The 19,969-nt window shown below is 46.8% G+C and overlaps 1 protein-coding gene across 2 annotated transcripts in view; it reads right to left on the bottom strand.

Moving 5' to 3' along the window:
* LOC105008073 (microtubule-associated protein 11) overlaps positions 1-19,969 on the bottom strand; it is a 93,336-nt gene that overhangs the window by 8,162 nt on the left and 65,205 nt on the right. For both annotated transcript variants that reach the window (XM_029120801.2, XM_029120802.2), the window contains exons 6-11: positions 18,097-18,244; positions 17,852-17,934; positions 17,509-17,660; positions 17,227-17,363; positions 10,364-10,442; positions 9,951-10,065 (exon numbers count right to left, since the gene is read on the bottom strand). In XM_029120801.2, the coding sequence (XP_028976634.2) occupies positions 9,951-10,065; positions 10,364-10,442; positions 17,227-17,363; positions 17,509-17,660; positions 17,852-17,934; positions 18,097-18,244 (714 nt within the window). The remainder of the gene's footprint in view (positions 1-9,950; positions 10,066-10,363; positions 10,443-17,226; positions 17,364-17,508; positions 17,661-17,851; positions 17,935-18,096; positions 18,245-19,969) is intronic.

Below are 19,969 nucleotides of genomic sequence, written 5' to 3' on the forward strand. Positions count from 1 at the left end.
CTGTGAGCCCAGAGCCACAGGCACGTGGCCAACAGGTGGAGTTCAGGAGACCTGACTCCCCCCTGGCAATTGATGTAGGAGTCCGTGGCCCGATTGTCTGAGCGAATCAGAACTTTTTCTCAATAGATGTCTGTGTGAAAGGAACTGTGAATAAATCCTACTCTGTTTTCATACATTCACAAGACATACGGTGTAGGAGTGCCATCTTCCTAAAAGATGTTCTTTATCAACCTTGCAGTGTTCCCTTTGAGTGTGCTCCGAGCGGTATGTTTCCTTTTAACCAGGGGTCTTGTTTTTGTCTCATTCTTGCGTTTTTTAATCTTTGGTGGGCTCCTCCTACCAGGTGGTCTCTTTCTAACACCTCAAGTCTTAACCATCAATCCTGCTGTTTTGTTTGGCATGCCATTACATTGCTGACAACCTCGCCAACTATATTCCTCACTGCATTTTTCAGATTTGGTTTTGCTATCAAGAACCCACGCTTCAACAAAGGTATGGGCATCCGGAGAAGCCCTCGGAAAAGGCGCCCTAGCCCAGCCCCGTACATTGCAGCGCTATCATGACACCCCGGTAAACCGTTACCGGCCTGTGTTGTGTAGTATTCAACACATCTTTAAAGATCATCATAAAGTTTCTGTGGCTGCATCTTATAGCCTAAAAGATTGTTTGACTGGTCTGAAGTGTAATTTTGCAATCACCTTTCCCACTATGAATGAAACCAACTGATTTTACTTCAATACAGATCTCATCAAACTGACTTACTAAGAGGTAAGTCAGTTTGTCGTACATCACAACTTCTTTTTCAGTGCTCAACAGTGGGACACGGCTGTCCCCAACTCTTTGATAATCAATAATATCTGTGTAGATGTATAGGGTGTTAAACCCTGTCAGAATATCTGTGGGGAATGGGCCGTACCACCTTTCGCCTGGTTTTAAGCCTAATATCTGTTCCAACCAAAATAAAAATATGGCATATTTCCAAGTTTTGTCGTGTTTCGAGTCATGTATTTCAAAGTGTCAAAGACAATTCCCAATCACCTTTCAAATCTATACCTTTGGCAAATTTTGTGGTATAGCTCAAACTCGAATTGTTTGGATAGACATATCTTGACACGTTACTGGGCACCGTTACCATGCTGATTGCAATCAATGTAAATTAGGTGGTCCAGCAAATCCTAGTGTTTTTATCCAATTTGTAGGTCAATTGTTCCAATGCTATCCAACTGTTGAATTTCTCAGGCCAACCAAGCCATGTCACGAGACAAATTCTCTTCCCTTTCTGTACTTTCTTATCCAGAACTGCTTCCACTTTATCCTTGGCCACGATTATTTTCAGTAATTCCTGTTCATAAAAGGTCCCAACAATCACATCACCATTGTAATATTTTATTCTATATACAGGAGGTACCCGTGGAATGCATTCTGTTATTGTAAAATATTTATCTGTGTACCCTTTTTCATAGCCTTTAGTAAACGCCCCTCCCAATGTTGAGAGTCTCACAGTACCTCCAACTCGGTACTTGAAACTTTGATGACCATTTCTCATCATTGTTGTACCATGCTGCAAGGTCCACGGATCGCTCCAACTCTCGATAGGTCCAACAGGAAAACAAGTTCCCAACACAAGTTCCCAAAACACATAAATGCACCACCCGTCCCTGTTTGCAATCACCTGATTACTGAACACCTGTTCCACTCTGTATATAAAATAGGTCTGCTCATATGTCTGTGTTAGGTATTGTTTGTGAGAGTGCAACTTGCTGAGCCGTCCCTACCTTTTTACTACTGAGTTTACGTTTGTTGTGACCCACGCCTGCCTTCTGTCCTATAGAGTTTCACCTAGCCCTTCGGTACCGTTGCCTGAGTCTCCTTGTGCAACGTCTCTCGTCTGGATTTCGCCCTTTCTGCAGCCTGCTCGTTCCCTGTGTGCTTTCGCCTCGATTCTGCCTTGGGATTGGTTGTGTACCCGAACTCTGCCTATCTATCTGACTTCTCTGTGTTGTCCTTTGGAATTGACTCCTATTAAACTAACTTTTGCAAGCTCTGCAATTGGGACCAACCTCCTGTCTCTGGGTTATATTCTTATACATACACGTTCTTGAGACCTAGTCTAACATTTTCTTAATAGAACAATGGTAGCTATGGTTGTAACCATGATCTAAATCTTAAATACCTTAAACATAGCAATGGGTTTTGGCAGCTGTGAGATACTGCTACATTCGTGATTTAACTGTTTTATTAAATCTTTGACATCATTTCCTGTAGAAAAATATTTGATGTACTTTTTTATTAACATTTCAAAATGTGAATTAAAAAAGAATTCCCCTTGTCAGTTTGGACTTTGTGTTTTAATGTCTTCAAATGCTCGCTTTACCTCAATAGCGTTTTTATTTCGAAGCACACGAACCCAGGCGTATAAGCACCAGTGTGTGACGGATCATAGTAAATAGTTTTCATAACCTTTTCAGACAATGTAGAGCATTGGGTCAATAATGAGATGTAATACATGTTTTATTTGAGTCTTTAGAATTACACATCATCCAAGAATGTCATAAAAGTTACACAAACATTCAGATTTCTGATGATTAGAAAATCTGTTGTCACAATAGGTGGTGTAGTGCTGTGTTGCTTGAACAAGGAACCAGGTGCAGGCAGGGGTAGTCGGTGTGGATTCTTTAATTGACAAGAAATAAACAAACACCGAGCACAAAACACACAAAGCAAAGGGCTGACTAAAGCAGCAAAAAACGACAATATGAAATGGCACAAGTACTTACAATAACGGCAACATACACATGACAAGAACAATGAGCCACAATGTGGGGAGCAGAGGGGAAACATTCATACACATACAAATTAGCTAGATTGGGACCTGGTTTGGAAGATTGGAAACGTGACAGTCCGGGATGTGTTTGTGAGGTATGGGAACTTGAGAATATATGGCACGGTGGCGCTGCTGCTCACCGCACCATGACAGTACCCCCCCAAAGGCCCGGCCACCGGACGGGCCAAGATGAACCCCAGCCCAAGGGAGGTAGCGCAGGGGGGCGCCGGGGCGGCCGGGACAGTAGGGGGCGGCCGGGACAGGAGGGGGCGCCGGGGCGGCCGGGACAGGAGGGGGCGCCGGGGCGGCCGGGACAGGAGGGGGCGCCGGGGCTGCCGGCAAGCTCAGGCGGCGCAGGCCACTCCTCCTCGGCCTCGGGCGGCGCAGGCCACTCCTCCACGGCCTCGGGCGGCGCAGGCCACTCCTCCATGGCCTCGGGCGGCGCAGGCCACTCCTCCACGGCCTCGGGCGGCGCAGGCCACTCCTCCACGGCCTCGGGCGGCGGAGGCCACTCCTCCACGGCCTCGGGCGGCGGAGGCCACTCCTCCTCGGCCTCGGGCGGCGGAGGCCACTCCTTCTCGGACGGCACGGGATGCCGCTCCTCCCCAAACTCGGGCGGCACGGGATGCCGCTCCTGGCACGTAGGAGGCGCTGGCTGCTGCTCCAATGCAGCAGGGGGCGCTGGCTGCCGCTGCTGGCAGGTAGGAGGCGCTGGCTGCTGCTCCAATGCGGCAGGGGGCGCTGGCTGCCGCTCCTGGCAGGTAGGAGGCGCTGGCTGCTGCTCCAATGCAGCAGGGGGCGCTGGCTGCCGCTGCTGGCAAGTAGGAGGCGCTGGCTGCTGCTCCAATGCATCAGGGGACGATCGGCGCCGTGGCGCAGGGACAGCGGAAGGCCGCGGAGCAGGAAGCGGTGCGCGCCTAATGGCCAGCCTACAGCCTGCACGGTGTCGAGGAGGCACCGGACATAGAGGGGGCGCCGTCGGGACTTCCCTCGGGCACCCACTCAGCCCCCCCCTAAAAATTTCCTGGGGGGACCTCAGACAGAGCGTTGGGCACCTCGCCCTCTTCTGCTGTGCTATCCCAGACGAAGGGAAGATGTCCCTCTGCAGACGGAATGGGTACCGGGCCAGCAGCTCCTTTGTGCTTGTGATGGCCCAATGTCTGCACGCCTCCCCGAGTACACGCTCAACACGCTCCACGATAAAGGGAGCTTCCCACTCCAGGTCTCGGTAGAGGAATGTGTCGAGCATGCATAAGAGGAGGCGGCGATTCCACAGGTGATCCTCCTCCGTCATAGCCTGCTGGTTCCAGTTTAGGTGGCTCATTCTGTCACAATAGGTGGTGTAGTGCTGTGTTGCTTGAACAAGGAACCAGGTGCAGGCAGGGGTAGTCGGTGTGGATTCTTTAATTGACAAGAAATAAACAAACACCGAGCACAAAACACACAAAGCAAAGGGCTGACTAAAGCAGCAAAAAACGACAATATGAAACGGCATAAGTACTTACAATAACGGCAACACACACGACATCCAAACACGACAAGAACAATGAGCCACAATGTGGGGAGCAGAGGGGAAACATTCATACACATACAAATTAGCTAGATTGGGACCTGGTTTGGAAGATTGGAAACGTGACAGTCCGGGATGTGTTTGTGAGGTATGGGAACTTGAGAATATATGGCACGGTGGCGCTGCTGCTCACCGCACCATGACATCTGTAAACATTTTAGAAATACAATCTACATCCACAGCTTCATTACTCAACAATTTTATCACACAAACATCTGTTACATATGTAAACATACATGTGTAACAGGTGTGCAATTTTAAAATCTTTGTTGTCAGCATTTAAACATTTTCGTCCAGGCCGTGGAACACTGGATCAGCTCTATACCCTCTACGGGGTGTTGGAGGGTTCGTGGGAGTTTGCCCAACCAATCCACATGTGTTTTGTGGATTTGGAGAAGGCATTTGACTGTGTCCCTCGCGGCATCCTGTGTTGAGTGCTTCGGGAATATGGGGTCCTAGATCCTTTGCTAAGGGCTGTCAGGTCCCTGTACGACAGAAGCAGGAGCTTGGTCCGCATTGCCGGCAGTAAGTCAGACTTGTTCCCAGTGCATGTTGGACTCCGGCAGGGCTGCCCTTTGTCGTCGGTTCTGTTCGTAATTTTTATGGACAGAATTTCTAGGCGCAGCCAGGGGCCGGAGGGTGTCAGGTTTGGGGACCACACATTTCGTCTCTGCTCTTTGCGGATGATGTTGTCATGTTGGCCCCTTCAAACCAGGACCTTCAGTATGTACTGGGACGGTTTGCAGCCGAGTGTGAAGCGGTGGGGATGAAAATCAGTACCTCCAAATCCGAGGCCATGGTCCTCAGTCGGAAAAGGGTGGCTTGCCCACTTCAGGTTGGTGGAGAGTTCCTGCCTCAAGTGGAGGAGTTTAAGTATCTAGGGGTCTTGTCCACGAGTGAGGGAAGGATGGAACGGGAGATTGACAGACGGATCGGTGCAGCTTCTGCAGTAATGCGGTCGATGTATCGGTCTGTCGTGGTGAAGAAAGAGCTGAGCTGCAAGGCGAAGCTCTCGATTTACCGGTCAATCTACGTCCCTACTCTCACCTATGGTCATGACCGAAAGGACAAGATCCCGGATACAGGTGGCCGAAATGAGCTTTCTCTGCAGGGTGGCTGGGCGATCCCTTAGAGATAGGGTGAGAAGCTCGGTCACCCGGGAGGAGCTCAGAGTAGAGCCGCTGCTCCTCCACATCGAGAGGGGTCAGCTGAGGTGGCTTGGGCATCTGTTCCGGATGCCTCCTGGACGCCTTCCCGGAGACCCCGGGGAAGACCTAGGACACGCTGGAGGGACTATGTCTCCCGGCTGGCCTGGGAACGCCTCGGTGTCCCCCCGGAAGAGCTAGAGGAAGTGTCTAGGGAGAGGGAAGTCTGGGCATCTCTGCTTAGACTGCTGCCCCCGCGACCCGGTCCCGGATAAGCGGAAGAAGATGGATGGATTAAATAATGATGACTTACCATGCTACAAGCAAAGTGTTAGCAGGTGGATTCATGCCACACGCGCTAGGGGAGTCATGGCTAGCATCCTCGTTTGATGGGTTTTGTAGTGAGACTGGGGTGTGGGAGGCAAGGAGAGATATTCCCATTTCCTCACATCCATGAGGATTCACAACATGAATGTAAACTCTCCAATAATATATTGAAAAAAATGACTGTGAAGCGCTCAGGTCAAGTCAACCGCCAATAAAGTTACTTGTAAAAAATAAATGCGTGATAGTAGCGCGATCCTGTCAACTCCCACTAAAGTCAAGCTCTTACTGGATGATGCAGAGGTTAAAAAAAAAAAAGAATGCGTTAATGGCGTGATGAAAAAGAATGAGACAAAGATAAATCATGTCAGAACATTTTTCAACATTTAATGTGACCTATAATGTGAACAATTCAATTGAAAAAACAAACTGAAATCTTTGAGGGGGAAAAATGAAAAATAAAAACCTAAAAATAACCTGGTTGCATAAGTGTGCACGCCCTCTTATAACTGGGGATGTGGCTGTGTTCAGAATTAACTAATCACATACTCATGTTAAATAGAAGTCATTACACACCTGCCATCATTTAAAGTGACTCTGATTAATAACTAATAAAGTTCAGCTGTTCTAGTAGGATTTTCCTGACATTTTCTTAGTTGCATCTCAGAGCTAAAGCCATGGTCCGCAGAGAGCTTTGTCAGGGAAATGTCTTTAACAATGTATTCTTACTGATTAAAGGACTGAGTTCCATTGTTCAAATTGGAAAAGGAATGTGGAAGTGGGGGATCTGGTATTTTGCATAGGGGGTATCATTGACTGGTATCGGCTGGTTACAAAGGTACTCATTTATCTGCGCATCTGTATGACTCATCGGGGCATCTATTGTCTGTCCAGATGCTGTAAGAACTCTTAGAATTGAAGAAGTTACCTATTGGGGGAAGGAGAGCTTGTCCTTTGTGTGAAGCTTAGGTAATAATAGAACAGAGGGAATGCGTCCTGTTGAGTTGGGGGATTGTGCAGGATTTTGTCACACCCCTTTTCTGTCCTTAAATACTGTTGATTGACCTGTATTAATTTAGAGAATATTCCCTGTACTTTTGTAACCTGCGTATTCTCTCCTTGCAAGTATATTAAACTGTTTACCTACCATTTTCATAGAACTGTTTGAACTTTAGAAATTGCCATCACAGCTTCCAAAGCATCAGAGCGATCTCGTTGTTGAAAGATATCAGAATTTCCAAAGCTTTAGATATACCATGGAACACAGTGAAGACAGTCATCATCAAGTGGAGAAAATATGGCACAACAGAGACATTACCAAGAACTGGACGTCCCTCCAAAATTGATGAAAAGACGAGAAGAAAACTGGTCAGGGAGGCTTCCAAGAGGCCTACAGCAATATTAAAGGAAGTGCATGAATTTCTGGCAAGTACTGGCTGTATGCTACATGTGACAACAATCTCCCGTATTCTTCATATGAATGGGCTATGGGGTAGGGTGGCAAGACGGAAGCCTTTTCTTACAAAGAAAAATATTCAAGCCTGGCTGAAATGAGCAAAAACAAACATCAAGTCCCCAAAAAGCATGTGGAAAATATGTTATGGTCTGATGAAACCAAGGTTGAACTATTTGGCCATAATTCTAAAAGGTATGTTTGGCACAAAAACAACACTGCACATCACCCAAAGAACCCCATACACACAGTGAAGCATGGTGGTGGCAGGATCATGCTTTGGGGCTGTTTTTCTTCAGCTGGAACTGGGGCCTTAGTCAAGGTGGAGGGAATTATGAACAGTTCCAAATACCAGGCCGTTTTGGTACAAAACCTTCAGGCGTCCGTTAGAAAGATGAAGTTCATTTATCAGCTCCACAAAGACCCAAAGCACACATCCAAATCCACAAAAGCATGGCTTCACCATAAGAAGATTAACGTTTTGGAATGGCCCAGCAAGAGCCCAGACCTGAATCCAATTGAACATCTGTGGTGTGATCTGAAGAGGGCTGTGCACAGGAGATGTCCTCGCAATCTGACAGATTTGGAGTGCTTTTGCAAAGAAGATTGGGCAAATATTGCCACATCAAAATGTACCATGCTAATAGACACCTACACAAAAAGATAATATATAATATAATAAAGTCAAAAGGTGCTTCAACAAAGTATTAGTTTAAGGGTGTGCACACTTATGCAACCAGGTTATTGTGAGTTTTTAATTTTTCCCCCTCAAAGATTTCAGTTTGTTTTTCAATTGAATTGTTCATGTTATAGGTCACTTTAAAGGTGGAAAAAGGACATGATTTATCTCTGTCTCATTCTTTTACACCACAAGAGCCTGGCATTATTGCAGGTGGTATAGATGCCCATTCGTCTTGGCAAAATGCCTCCAGGTTATGCAAAGTCTTTGTCATCTTGCATGAACCGCTTGTCACTCCAAATTACAGTGTGCCCAAAAGCTGTGAGGTGTGTCAAGGTGTTGTCGGGCATATTGTTATCAGACTTTTTTGTGGCATTGGTGCAGTAAAGGCTTCTTCCTGGCAACTCGACCATGCAGCTCTTTTTTTTTTTTAAGTATCGTCGTATTGTGCTCCTGAAACAACCATACCATCTTTTTCCAGAGCAGCCTGTATTTCTCCTGAGGTACCTGTGGGTTTTCTTTGTATCCCAAACAAGTCTTCTGGCAGTTTTGGAATATTTCTTGGTCTGCCTGACCTTGGCTTGTATGAAGAGATCCCCAATTATTCCACTTCTTAGTAAGTGATTGAACAGTACTGACTGGCAAGGCTTTTTATATCCTTTTCCATCTTTATAAAGTTCCATTATCTTGTTACACAAATGTCTTTTGACATTTCTTTTCTGCTCCCCATGGGTCAGTATCTAGCCTGCTCAGTGCATCCATGTGAGAGCTGACTATTTACACACAAACACCAATTGCAATTTATAAAGCCAAAGGTGTGGGAAATTAACCTTAAATTGCCAGTTTCACCTTTGTGTGTTACCTTGTGTGTCTGTAACAAGGCCAAACATTTAAGTGTATGTAAACTTTTGATCAGGACAATTTGGGTGATTTCTGTTATCATTATGATTTAAAAAGGAACCAAACAACTATGTGATAATAAATTGCTTCATATGACAACTATCCTTAATTTAAGTTTTTTATATTTTCAAAATCAATGCCAAAATGTAACAATTTCTGCCAGGGTATGCAAATTTATGAGCACAAATGTAGTTCAAACAAAGGATATGTTAGACACATCTTTACTTCTAACACTCAGTACCAAAAAACGAATTTATAACCGTCACCTGTCTCCATTTTTGCTGCAATGAATTACAGGTCCCTTTGTTAACTAGTGATTAGGTTTCCTAGCAAGCTACAGTAACATCAACCGGTGTTTGCAGCTGTTTGAATTTGAGTCAATGAGTGAAACTTGCAATGCCACGTATGTAGTGTTCCTTAGTTGACAGTGTTCAGGTCTACCGTCTGAAAGGTACTCAATCCACGTAGCTAACGTGAGGTAAATCCAGTCAGTTGGTTTTATGTTGGTAGGGTTTACACTCACAATAGCGGAATTTGCAAATTTACTGTGGCGAGTAAACCGATGGCGCAAACTAAAACAGTATTACAGCACACATTTTGGTGTCCCCTTCAGGAATTGCTTTTGAGAAAATTTTATGTAATTGTCCCCTCCAAACTTGATACCAGATTTTCGCTCCTGCCTTGTCATAGTGATACTTAAACAGTTATCATATCCGAGTCAGAGTAAGCCTAGACAAACTTTATTTCATAGATCTAGAAATCCCTTGGGAAGAAATTAATGGTGTAAAATGCAATGAACTGCATTCACATTTTCTTAGGTATTATGGGATTTATGACTTCGTTAAGATATTTGTTGAAAAAAAAAAATCTATAGTGTGTACATTTTAGTGTTCCACAGGCAGTGGCGGTGGACCGGGTGTAAAAGGGGTATGAAGTATATAGAGCGCTAAGGTATAGAGGCTAAAAAAAAATTGAATCTTGAATAAAGATGGGAGGGGCCCAGAATGTTGTGCTACACCACAGGTGTCTCCGTGTGTATGTTCATCACTGCCCACCTCATGATGTGAGAGCGTGATGGCTGTTGATGAGAAAAACTCTGGGATCTTCCCAGACTGGCTTGGTGTCTGTCTAGTAGGTCTCTGACTGCAGGGCTGGAAGGACTGTTCTTACCTAGAAACACATTAATCGAGGGTTACACGTTGAAGAGTACATTATCCTCTTTGTTTTCCTTAAGTTTTAATATCTATTGCTTATTAACATTAGAGACATGTCTCCAAAGATGTTTTCAAACACAACCTTTTCTTCTTTAACTTGTCATAGCCTTTTAAATCATGTAATTTAACATAAAAGCTTAGTAGTCTCTATACTCTTAAACATTTGTCACATATACACAGCACATTATCAGAATGTGTTCTCAGTGCTTTTTCCCTGATTAAATAAAGTAAAATAGAAGAAATAAAGCCATTACGAGATAGAGGGCGGGCGTCTGGTGGAGGGTTTGAGACAGATGCTGTGAACTGCAGCTTCAGCTTCATATGTTGACTCAACTGTAAAAAAAAAAAAAGATTAAACCTGCCAGCACACGTGTGTCTGTCACTCAGCATGAAGCGTTTGCTCTTAAAACAATGCAACTTCCTCCCTTCTAAATTCCCCAAATGCTTGGTTCACTCACATATCTCAATGCATAGCTAACTCTGTCTCTATAGCCCCAAAACCACTTAATTTCTTCTATTGGACTACGTAGGCTATAGCTATTTAAGTGAGAGGAAATTTGACGTGAACTAAGTCAGTACTTCCCGAATATTATTTATATTAGTTATTTATCTCAGACATGTTTGCAGAGCGATTAAGATAACATAAGAAATATACAGTGGGGAGAACAAGTATTTGATACACTGCCGATTTTGCAGGTTTTCCTACTTATATAGATATATGCATATAGAGAAAATCACATTGTATGATTTTTTTATAATTAATTTGCATTTTATTGCATGACATAAGTATTTGATCACCAACCAACCAGTAAACTGTTTGAACTCGTTACCTGTATCAAAGACACCTGTCCACACACTCAATCAAACAGACGCCAAACTCTCCATAATGGCCAAGACCAGAAAGCTGTGTAAGGACATCAGGGATAACATTGTAGACCTGCACAAGGCTGGGAAAAAGGCAACAACTGTTGGCGTAATTATTAAAAAAATTTCAAGATGATGGTCAATCTCCCTCGGTCTGGGGCTCCATGCAAGATCTCACCTCGTGGGGCATCAAAAATCATGAGGAAGGTGAGGGACCAGCGCAGAACTACACGGCAGGACCTGGTCAATGACCTGAAGAGAGCTGGGACCACCATTAGTAACACACTACGCCGTCATGGATTAAAATCCTGCAGCGCACGCAAGTCCCCCTGCTCAAGCCAGTGCATGTCCAGGCCCGTCTGAAGTTTGCCAATGACCATCTGGATGATCCAGAGGAGGAATGGGAGAAGGTCATGTGCTCTGATGAGACAAAAACAGAGGGTCTAAACTCCACTCGCCGGGTTTGGAGGAAGAAGAAGGATGAGTAAAACCCCAAGAACACCATCCCAACCGTGAAGCATGGAGGTGGAAACATCATTCTTTGGGGATGCTTTTCTGCAAAGGCGACAGGATGACTGCACCGTATTAAGGGGAGAATGGATGGGGCCATGTATCGCGAGATCTGGCCCAACAACCTTCTTCCCTCAGTGAGAGCATTGAAGATGGGTCGTGGCTGGGTCTTCCAGCATGACAACGACCCGAAACACACAGCCAGGGCAACTAAGGAGTGGCTCCGTAAGAAGCATCTCAAGGTCCTGGAGTGGCCTAGCCAGTCTCCAGACCTGAACTCAATAGAAAATCTTTGGAGGGAGCTGAAAGTCCGTATTGCCCAGCAACAGCCCCGAAACCTGAAGGATCTGGATAAGGTCTGTATGGAGGAGTGGGCCAAAATCCCTGCTGTAGTGTGTGCAAAACTGGTCAAGAACTACAGGAAAGGTATGATCTCTGTAATTGCAAACAAAGGTTTCTGTACCAAATATTAAGTTCTGCTTTTCTGATGTATCAAATAGTTTTGTCATCCAATAAAATGCTAATTAATTACTTAAAAATCATACAATATGATTTTCTGGATTTTTGAGTGGTAATGAGTGGAGAACAGGAGGGCTTCTTAAAGAAAAACTTACAGGTCTGTGAGAGCCGGAATTCTTACTGGCTGGTAGGTGTTCAAATACAATAAAATGCTAATTCATTATTTAAAAATCATACAATGTGATTTTCTGGATTTTTGTTTGTTTTTTAGATTCCGTCACTCACAGTTGAAGATTAAATTACAGACTTCTACATGCTTTGTAAGTGGGGAAAACCTGCATAATCGGTAATGTATCAAAAACTTGTTATATGTCGTGGAGCTCCGCCCCCTAGAGGGGCTTTAGCTCCTACTGGTTTACCCGTCCCGCGTCTGTACTGAAAACTCATAATGCAAGATGCGTCAGCCAATCAGGGCACGACTGCCCCTATATATGACCCGTGAGCCCAGAGAACGTCCTCTCTTTTTACTCAGCAAACACTTGTTGAGTACTACTGATTACTTAATTCAGCCTGAGAATTGTTAGCCGTCGACATTCTTTAGCTCAACGTCTCATGATGAAGTTTTTCGCCGCCACTTGCCGTTGCGCCAACCTGTCTCCTGATCAGGATTCCCATCTATCGTGTGTTTCCTGCCTGGGACTGGCCCACGCTCACAGACCCCCCTGCTTGCTCCTCCTGCGCTGCCTTGTCCCTCTCTACACGTGTAGAGAGGGCGGGCTACTTCAAACAGGAGGTGGACGTCTCCGCCGTGTTAAGCTCCAGCGAGGACAACGACGAGGATGACGAGATGTCCGAGGAGGACGCTCCTACGCAGGACCGAACTCCTCTGACACAGACGAACCCACCCCTTCCCACGTGGGTTGTGGTGGCAGTTCACGCACCTCTCCTTCTCTCCGGGGAGAGATGGAGGACGATCTCTCCTCCGCTGCCACTTTCCGTCCGCCCCCTCTCCGCGTGGAGTTTGAGGGCATGATTTGAGAGGGCAGCCCTTCGTATTCAGCTGCCTCTGCCTCCCCTGCCTGTGCTGAAGGAGCCTTCTGACATGTCATTCGGTTCCGGGGACGAGCGTGTGAAACCGGTGGACTCCCCTGCACCTGAGGTCCGCGGTTTTAAGTCTTTCGCCGAGGGTTCCTGGTCTGGTCCAGCATCTGCCATGGCGCCCGTCAGATCCTACTCCACCTTCACCAGGGTCCACGATAGACTGTCTCCCATCAGCTCGGCCACCCCACCTTTGGAATCCGAGCTGGCCGCGCACTTCCTGCCTTCCTGGGGCTGGTCCGGTAAGAAGCCTGCCCTGCCGTCCACTAAGGATCGTTATTCAGAACAGCTGTGGGACAAGGTTTATGTTTTGGGATCACAGGCCCTGGCCACGGCGGACAACGTTGCTCTCCTCGCGTCAGCGGCTTCCCATATTTTGGACTGTTCCCCTTCTCCGTCGTCACGTGATGTCGAAGAGGTGGCGGCTAATCTCAAGGCAATTCTTCACTTGAACCAGGCCCAGACGGTCTGCGCTGGGCGCTCGGTGGCGTCTGCCGTGGTCGGATACTTTGTGGCTGTCTCTCTCCTCTCTGCATGAGGCTGATCGCGCACCCCTTCTCAACGCACCTCTCTCCCAGGAGGGCTTGTTTGGCGACGTTGTCCACACGGCCATAGCGTCTTTTAAGAAGACGGACGAATGACGGAAGGAGCTATCTCGTCACCTTCCTCTAGCCGGTTGTACCATGTCGTCATGGCTCGATCGAACGATCAAGCAGGGTTATTTGATCCAGTTCCGCCCCCCTTCTCAGGGATAGTGGAGACGGTGATGTCATCACCCGACAGAGTGTCCGCCCTACTGTCGGAGGTGACGGAATTGTTGAACAAAGGAGCGATCTCCGAGGTCCCGGAAGATCTCAAGCAGAACAGCTTTTACTCCCGTTACTTCCTGGTTCCAAAGAGGATGGGAGGAGTGAGACCGATCTTGGACTTGCGTTATCTAAATGCGCACGTAGCCAAGCGTCCGTTCCGCATGTTCACCACCAGCCACCTGCTGGAGGCCTTTTTGCCGGGGGATTTCTGTTCGAGCATAGACCTCAAGGATGCTTACTTCCATGTCCCGATCGTTTGCAGGCACAGGAAGTTCTTCCGATTTGCCTTTCAGGGCAAAGCTTACGAGTATACGAGGATCCTGTTCGGCCTCTACGCAGAGAGGGCATCAGGATTCTGGCCTATCTAGACGACCTCCTAATTCTAGCGTCGTCCCTGGGATTGGCCAGGTCACACACTGTCCATGTGGTGTCCCTCCTCACATGACTGGGTCTCACTGTGAATTGGAAGAAGAGTGCGCCGAGACCAGCCCAGCAGGTTTCCTACCTGGGTCTGATCATGGACACACGCACAATGAGAGGGCGCATTTCGGACTCGAGGGCTCTTGATCTGCTTTCTGCCCTCAACCTGTGCCGGCCGCCCTGCGGGCGCCCAGCTCAGGCCATCATGTCCCTGCTGGGCATGATGGCCGCAGCACACAAAGTGGTTCCCCTGGGCCTGCTGCACATGCGCAGCCTACAGGCCTGGTTCGCTCGCCAGCGGGTCCCCGGTGCTTCATCGGAACCAGACTTTGTCTCTGCCGGCTCGCCTGCAAGGGGATCTGAGCTATTGGAGGGACCCCCTGGTTCTCTCTCAGGGCGTCCCATTGGGCAGAGTGTCGGAGTGCATCCAGGTTCACGGACGCCTCTCTCCACGGATGGGGCGATGTGTGCCTGGGTCAAGCGGTTGGGGGCGTGTGGCCTCCCGGCACTCGCCACATCAACCTGCTGGAACTAGACATGGTCTTATTGGTGCTGATGCATTTCTCAGACCTAGTCGAGGGCCGCAATGTCCTGATTCGCTCAGACAATCGGGCCACAGTCGCTTACATCAATCACCCAGGGGGGGTCAGGTCTCCTGCTCTCCACCGGTTGGCGACACAGCTCTGGCTATGGGCTCGTGCCCATCTCCGCTCCCTAACTGCGGCTCACATTCCGGGCCATCTGAATGTGGGCGCGGACATGATGTCTCGGAGTGGCCTCTATCACGACAAATGGCATCTCCACCCAGATATTGTCTCCCTCATCTGGCGGAGGTTTAGGGAAGCTCAGGTGGACCTGTCCACGTCGAGACAGAACGCACACTGTCGTCTGTGGTTCTCCCTGTCTACACCCTCCATTGCTCTTAGGAGCTCTAAAGGTCTGGCCCCTGTGCGGATCAGGCTTTTGAACAGGGGTTTGTCCGCTGCCGTTGTGCGCACCATCCAGGGTGCTAGGGTATCGTCTACATCCAAATTATATTCCTCTCGCTGGAATATGTTTGTGTCGTGTTGCACGCAGAGGTCCCCGGACCCTTCGTGTTGTCCTGTGGAGGAGATTCTGTCCTTTCTGCAGTATCTCTTCGATATGGATAGGTCTCCTTCGACCATCCGCGGTTATGCATCTTCAATTTCTGCGTGTCATGACAGTTTTGCTGGAAACACGGTTTTCAGCCATCCTCTCCTTCGCTGTTTCCTTTCAGGGACGCGCCGTCTGTGCCCGACGGCCAGACTGGACGCTCCTCAATGGGACCTTGCTAAGGTGCTAGGCGCTCTCTGTGAACCCCCATTCGAGCCCTTACAGCAGTGTTCTCTCAAGTTGCTCTCCCTTAAGACGGCACTGCTCTGTGCTCTGCGAAACGGGTGAGTGATCTCCGCGCGCTCTCTGTGCGCCTGGGGTGCTTGGCCATCAGAGAGGACTTGGGTTGTGCTACGTTGAGACCTAATCCGTCCTTCGTACCGAAAATTATAACAAGTTATTTTCGGTCGAGAACCAACGATTTACAGGCCTTCTTCCCTCCTCCGCACGTCTGTGAGGAGGACGAGCGGCTTCACTGTCTGTGCCCGGTGCCCGCTCTCGCCCTGTACGGTCGTCCACTTTTCAAACAGCATCCGTCCCATTGGCTTTGTGACTGTATCACTTTGGCCTATGGAGCATCGGGCTCTGTTGTTCCGGAGGGTCTTCGTGCACACTCCACGCTGCCTCTTCTGCCTTTTTCCACGGGGTCAGAGTGGATGACATTTGCGCTGCAGCGTCGTGGTCGTCGCCTTCGGCATTTGTGCGTTTCTATTTACTAGACCTGTCTCTGTCTTCCCTCGTTCATTCGGTCCTTGGGGTGGCTGCCCGGGACCTCTGAACTTACTACATAATCACGCGCTTGTCTTGATTTATCCTCTCATTTTCAGTGCATACCCAGAGATTAGTTGGGGTATGGGTATTGTCACTGCCTACCAATACAAATGCTGTGGGTTCATCTCCCCTCTGGGGTGTTACATATTATTTAGTTTTTTTTCTATATCTTCATGCCCCTCATCTCGTGATGTGTGGTGCATCGACATTTTCTGTTGTGCTTGTGCGGAGCGGATATGTTTCCCTCTCGCTTGAGTTCAACATCCCTCCTCCCTGAGTGGCTTATGTTCATGAGCCTATGCTAGGGGATTCCTTCATTACGCATTCGAGCATCCCTTTCTGACTTTGTCAGCTGTCTGGGATTTTTTTCATCTTGTGGTTATTGGGGTCGGTTTTTACTGATCCTGTGAGCTTACTGGTGTTCCGGCAGGGAGTACATTTTTGGCTCGCTCGCTCCGCTGTGAACCACTAGGAGCTAAAGCCCCTCTAGGGGGCGGAGCTCCACGACATATAACGTTAGTTACCTATTGTTACTCCGGTTATATGAGTGGAGCGGAGCCCCCTAGACCTGTTGCCCTGCCGTCCCATGAGTTATGCTGAATAATCTCAGGGGGACGTTCTCTGGGCTTACGGGTCATATATAGGGGCAGGCGTGCCCTGATTGGCTGACGCATCTTGCATAATGAGTTTTCAGTACGGACGCGGCACGGGTAAACCACTCGGAGCTAAAGCCCCTCTAGTGGGCTCCGCTCCACTCATATAACCGCAGTTACAATAGGTAACTAACGTTCTCCCCACTGTAAACATTTCCTGACATCGTCTACATGTCGGGAGAGAATGGAATGTAAGTGCATGGGGCAATGCATGCATGAACTGTATGTTACAGCAGCATTTTCAATTTTTGCGGGTGTAGAGTCGGGTGCAGGCTTTTCACTGTATCCATATAGCCAAGGGCGGTTACAGATGAGCTATTTGGAATTATAGGTGGGTGAGAATGAAAAAGCAGCTGACATGCGCCTCACTAGTGCTGGCCCCTGCAGCATGTACTGTACCTCGTAGAGTCCCGCTTTGAGTATCTGGAAAGCGACGGTGAACGACAGAGTGCTGCCTTTCCGACAGTGACCCAAGTTACTGAGAGGGGAGTGACACACTACAGCCCCCAACACTGCATCCTCACTCTGCCCATGACCTAGATGTAAAAAAATAGTTACTCACAGGACTAAAAATGGGCCGCAAATATAAAAAAAACATTCAACTTCATTAGTTCAACATTAACTAATTGGTCACAATGATTGTACGGTTTGCCGTCAACTAAACAAATGCACACCCCTCACCTTCAGGTGTCCATACCAGGCGTACAGCCAGAAAGTCTTGTAGGTTGTTGAGCAGAGTGTATCTGACATTAAAATGGTCCTTGGTCTGTACGGTGCTGGGACTACAGGCAGTCATCACAAATCTGGGACGTTCCAACCGAATACTGGGCAGTCTGAATGGAGAGAGGGATGGATGTAGGAGAGAAAAAAGGATAGAATGGGGAGGTGGATCAGACAGGGGGGAACAAAAATTTCTAAACTAACCTCAAATAGCTTATGTTATGGGTGGAAGATGTCAACATCATTTACAGATTGTGGGGCTGACTAAAACACAGACATGTACCAAGGCACATGCAATTCACACCTGTAGTGTGTGTAGATGCAGTTGGTGAAGGGCATCTTAGAAGTTGACCATTGAAGCACAGCAACCAGAGGAACCTCAAGACCCTAAATAAATACACAATGTAAATGTGATACATTATACTGAATAGACTAAAGTAAATATACTTACATGAGCTTAAAACATCTTCACATAGATACACCCCCCCAGATGGCAAGTGGCACCTTAATTACATAGGACTGGCTTAGTAGTATTTCTCTTACACACACCTCTTTGGAGTGACCCTGGGGTATGTCGCTGAGCTGCAGCTGGAACAGAAAGTCATGTTCCTCCAGGGCACTGAGCATGCTAGGTAGTCGACAGGCCACACTCTCCATCCTGCAGAATGATGCCATGGCAATCTCTCCTGACTGGTGGCTGGGAGGATAGACAAGATATGTAATCACAGATTGTGAGGAAGTTAATACACTATAGAGACCAACTTAAAGAGTATTGCACAAAAAATGTCCAGTCAACCAGAGTCCTGCACGGGTCCATTTTTGGAGACCCGCCCCCGCCCGTACCCTCAAAGTTCAGCACCATATCCGACCCGTCACCCGTGATAATATCAAAATTAAATCCGCACCCGCCCAGACCCGTTAATATTTGGCCTGTTAACCGACCCGTGCCCGCGATAAATCAAACACGCTAAAATCATTCCAATTAAAGTGTTTTATTTTTTTTTATCTCGCAGACTCGCACCTCTCAACATCGCAACAGCTTAATGAAATAGGCTTAACTAAAGTGTGCTTTGTTTTGCGCCATTTTAAACAATCGGCACCTAAATTATAAATAGACTATGGAACCTGATAACAGCCTACGCAAAGACCTATTAATGAAACAAAAAAAGAACAAGAAAAAATACAACCTGGCGAGCCTGTCGCTCACAAACAATATAGGCATGCATTTACTTTCTCTTAAAATTACTGTGCAGGAAAAGGATATCGTCCACAGTCCCAGGTTTAAGTTGCGTTCTCTGTTCTTGGATTACAAATCCAGCAGTGGAAAAGTCTCTATCACTCGCAGCGCTCATTGCTGGGATGGAGAGAACATTCCGCGCAATCATTGCTAGGTTTGGAAATGTTTTCGCATGCTCCTTCCATCACAACAAAACATCGAAAGGATCCCCCTTGGGTGGCTTGAACTCGATGTATGCAGAGACTTCGTCCTCGGGCGGCACAGTGTCATCGCTGGAGTCCTCTACGTCTGACAAACAATCAACTGTTGAAACCAAACGAACTCTCTTAGCAGCTGGGGCCGACATGCTGCGGCCTGGTAGATCTTCGCGTTTCTCCTCGAGTTCTATTTAAAATAAATAGACACATGGGATGTATTTATTTAAACAAAACAAAAATAATAATAATAATAATAAATAATAATTTTCCCATTAACAATAATTGTAAATTATTAAAGACAAGCAATGGTGGAAGTGGAAGTACTGAATCTCAGTAGGCTACTTAAGTAAAAAGTACCTGGTTTTAAAATGTACTTTAACTATTTGCATTACAATGTATTCTCTTAATGTCTATTTTCTAATAATAGGGCTGTAAAACCAAAATCGCGACACACCCCTATTTGAAGTTAACATTAACCTAAATAGAAATAAAATTCACAAAGCCTTTCTTTAAAGTTAATTTCGTTTTGTAATAAATTGTATCTTAATTCTAATCAATATTTCATCAACCAATTGCCTGTATTTTATAAATAAGAAGTAAAAATATCAGACAATTAGATGATCACGACACGGATGTGAGTGTGAACTGGAGTTCGTATATCATAAATGAACATGGAGATTTTTTTTAAATTCCTGTTTAGGCAGGTGGAAAAACTGATCATAAAATGTTTTTATTTATACTTATTTAAAAAAGCATAATAGCATAGTTTGTGAATGAATAGCCTACCTTTCATAAGATGCCGTGCTTCGCTATGAACTATAATAATTTCACCATGGTCTGCCAACAGCTTTAGGCTTTTCAACTTTGGATGCAAGAACATTGCCAGCTTGTGCAAGAGATGCAGCTCAAATTTCTCAGTTAAAATCTTGAGGCATTTTTCTTTAAGCGAGGACAATGTCAGACTGTTGGTAGAAGATGGCTGAAGGTG

This window comes from Esox lucius, chromosome 7, assembly GCF_011004845.1.
Source record: "Esox lucius isolate fEsoLuc1 chromosome 7, fEsoLuc1.pri, whole genome shotgun sequence".
Classification (NCBI taxonomy): Eukaryota; Metazoa; Chordata; class Actinopteri; order Esociformes; family Esocidae; genus Esox; species Esox lucius.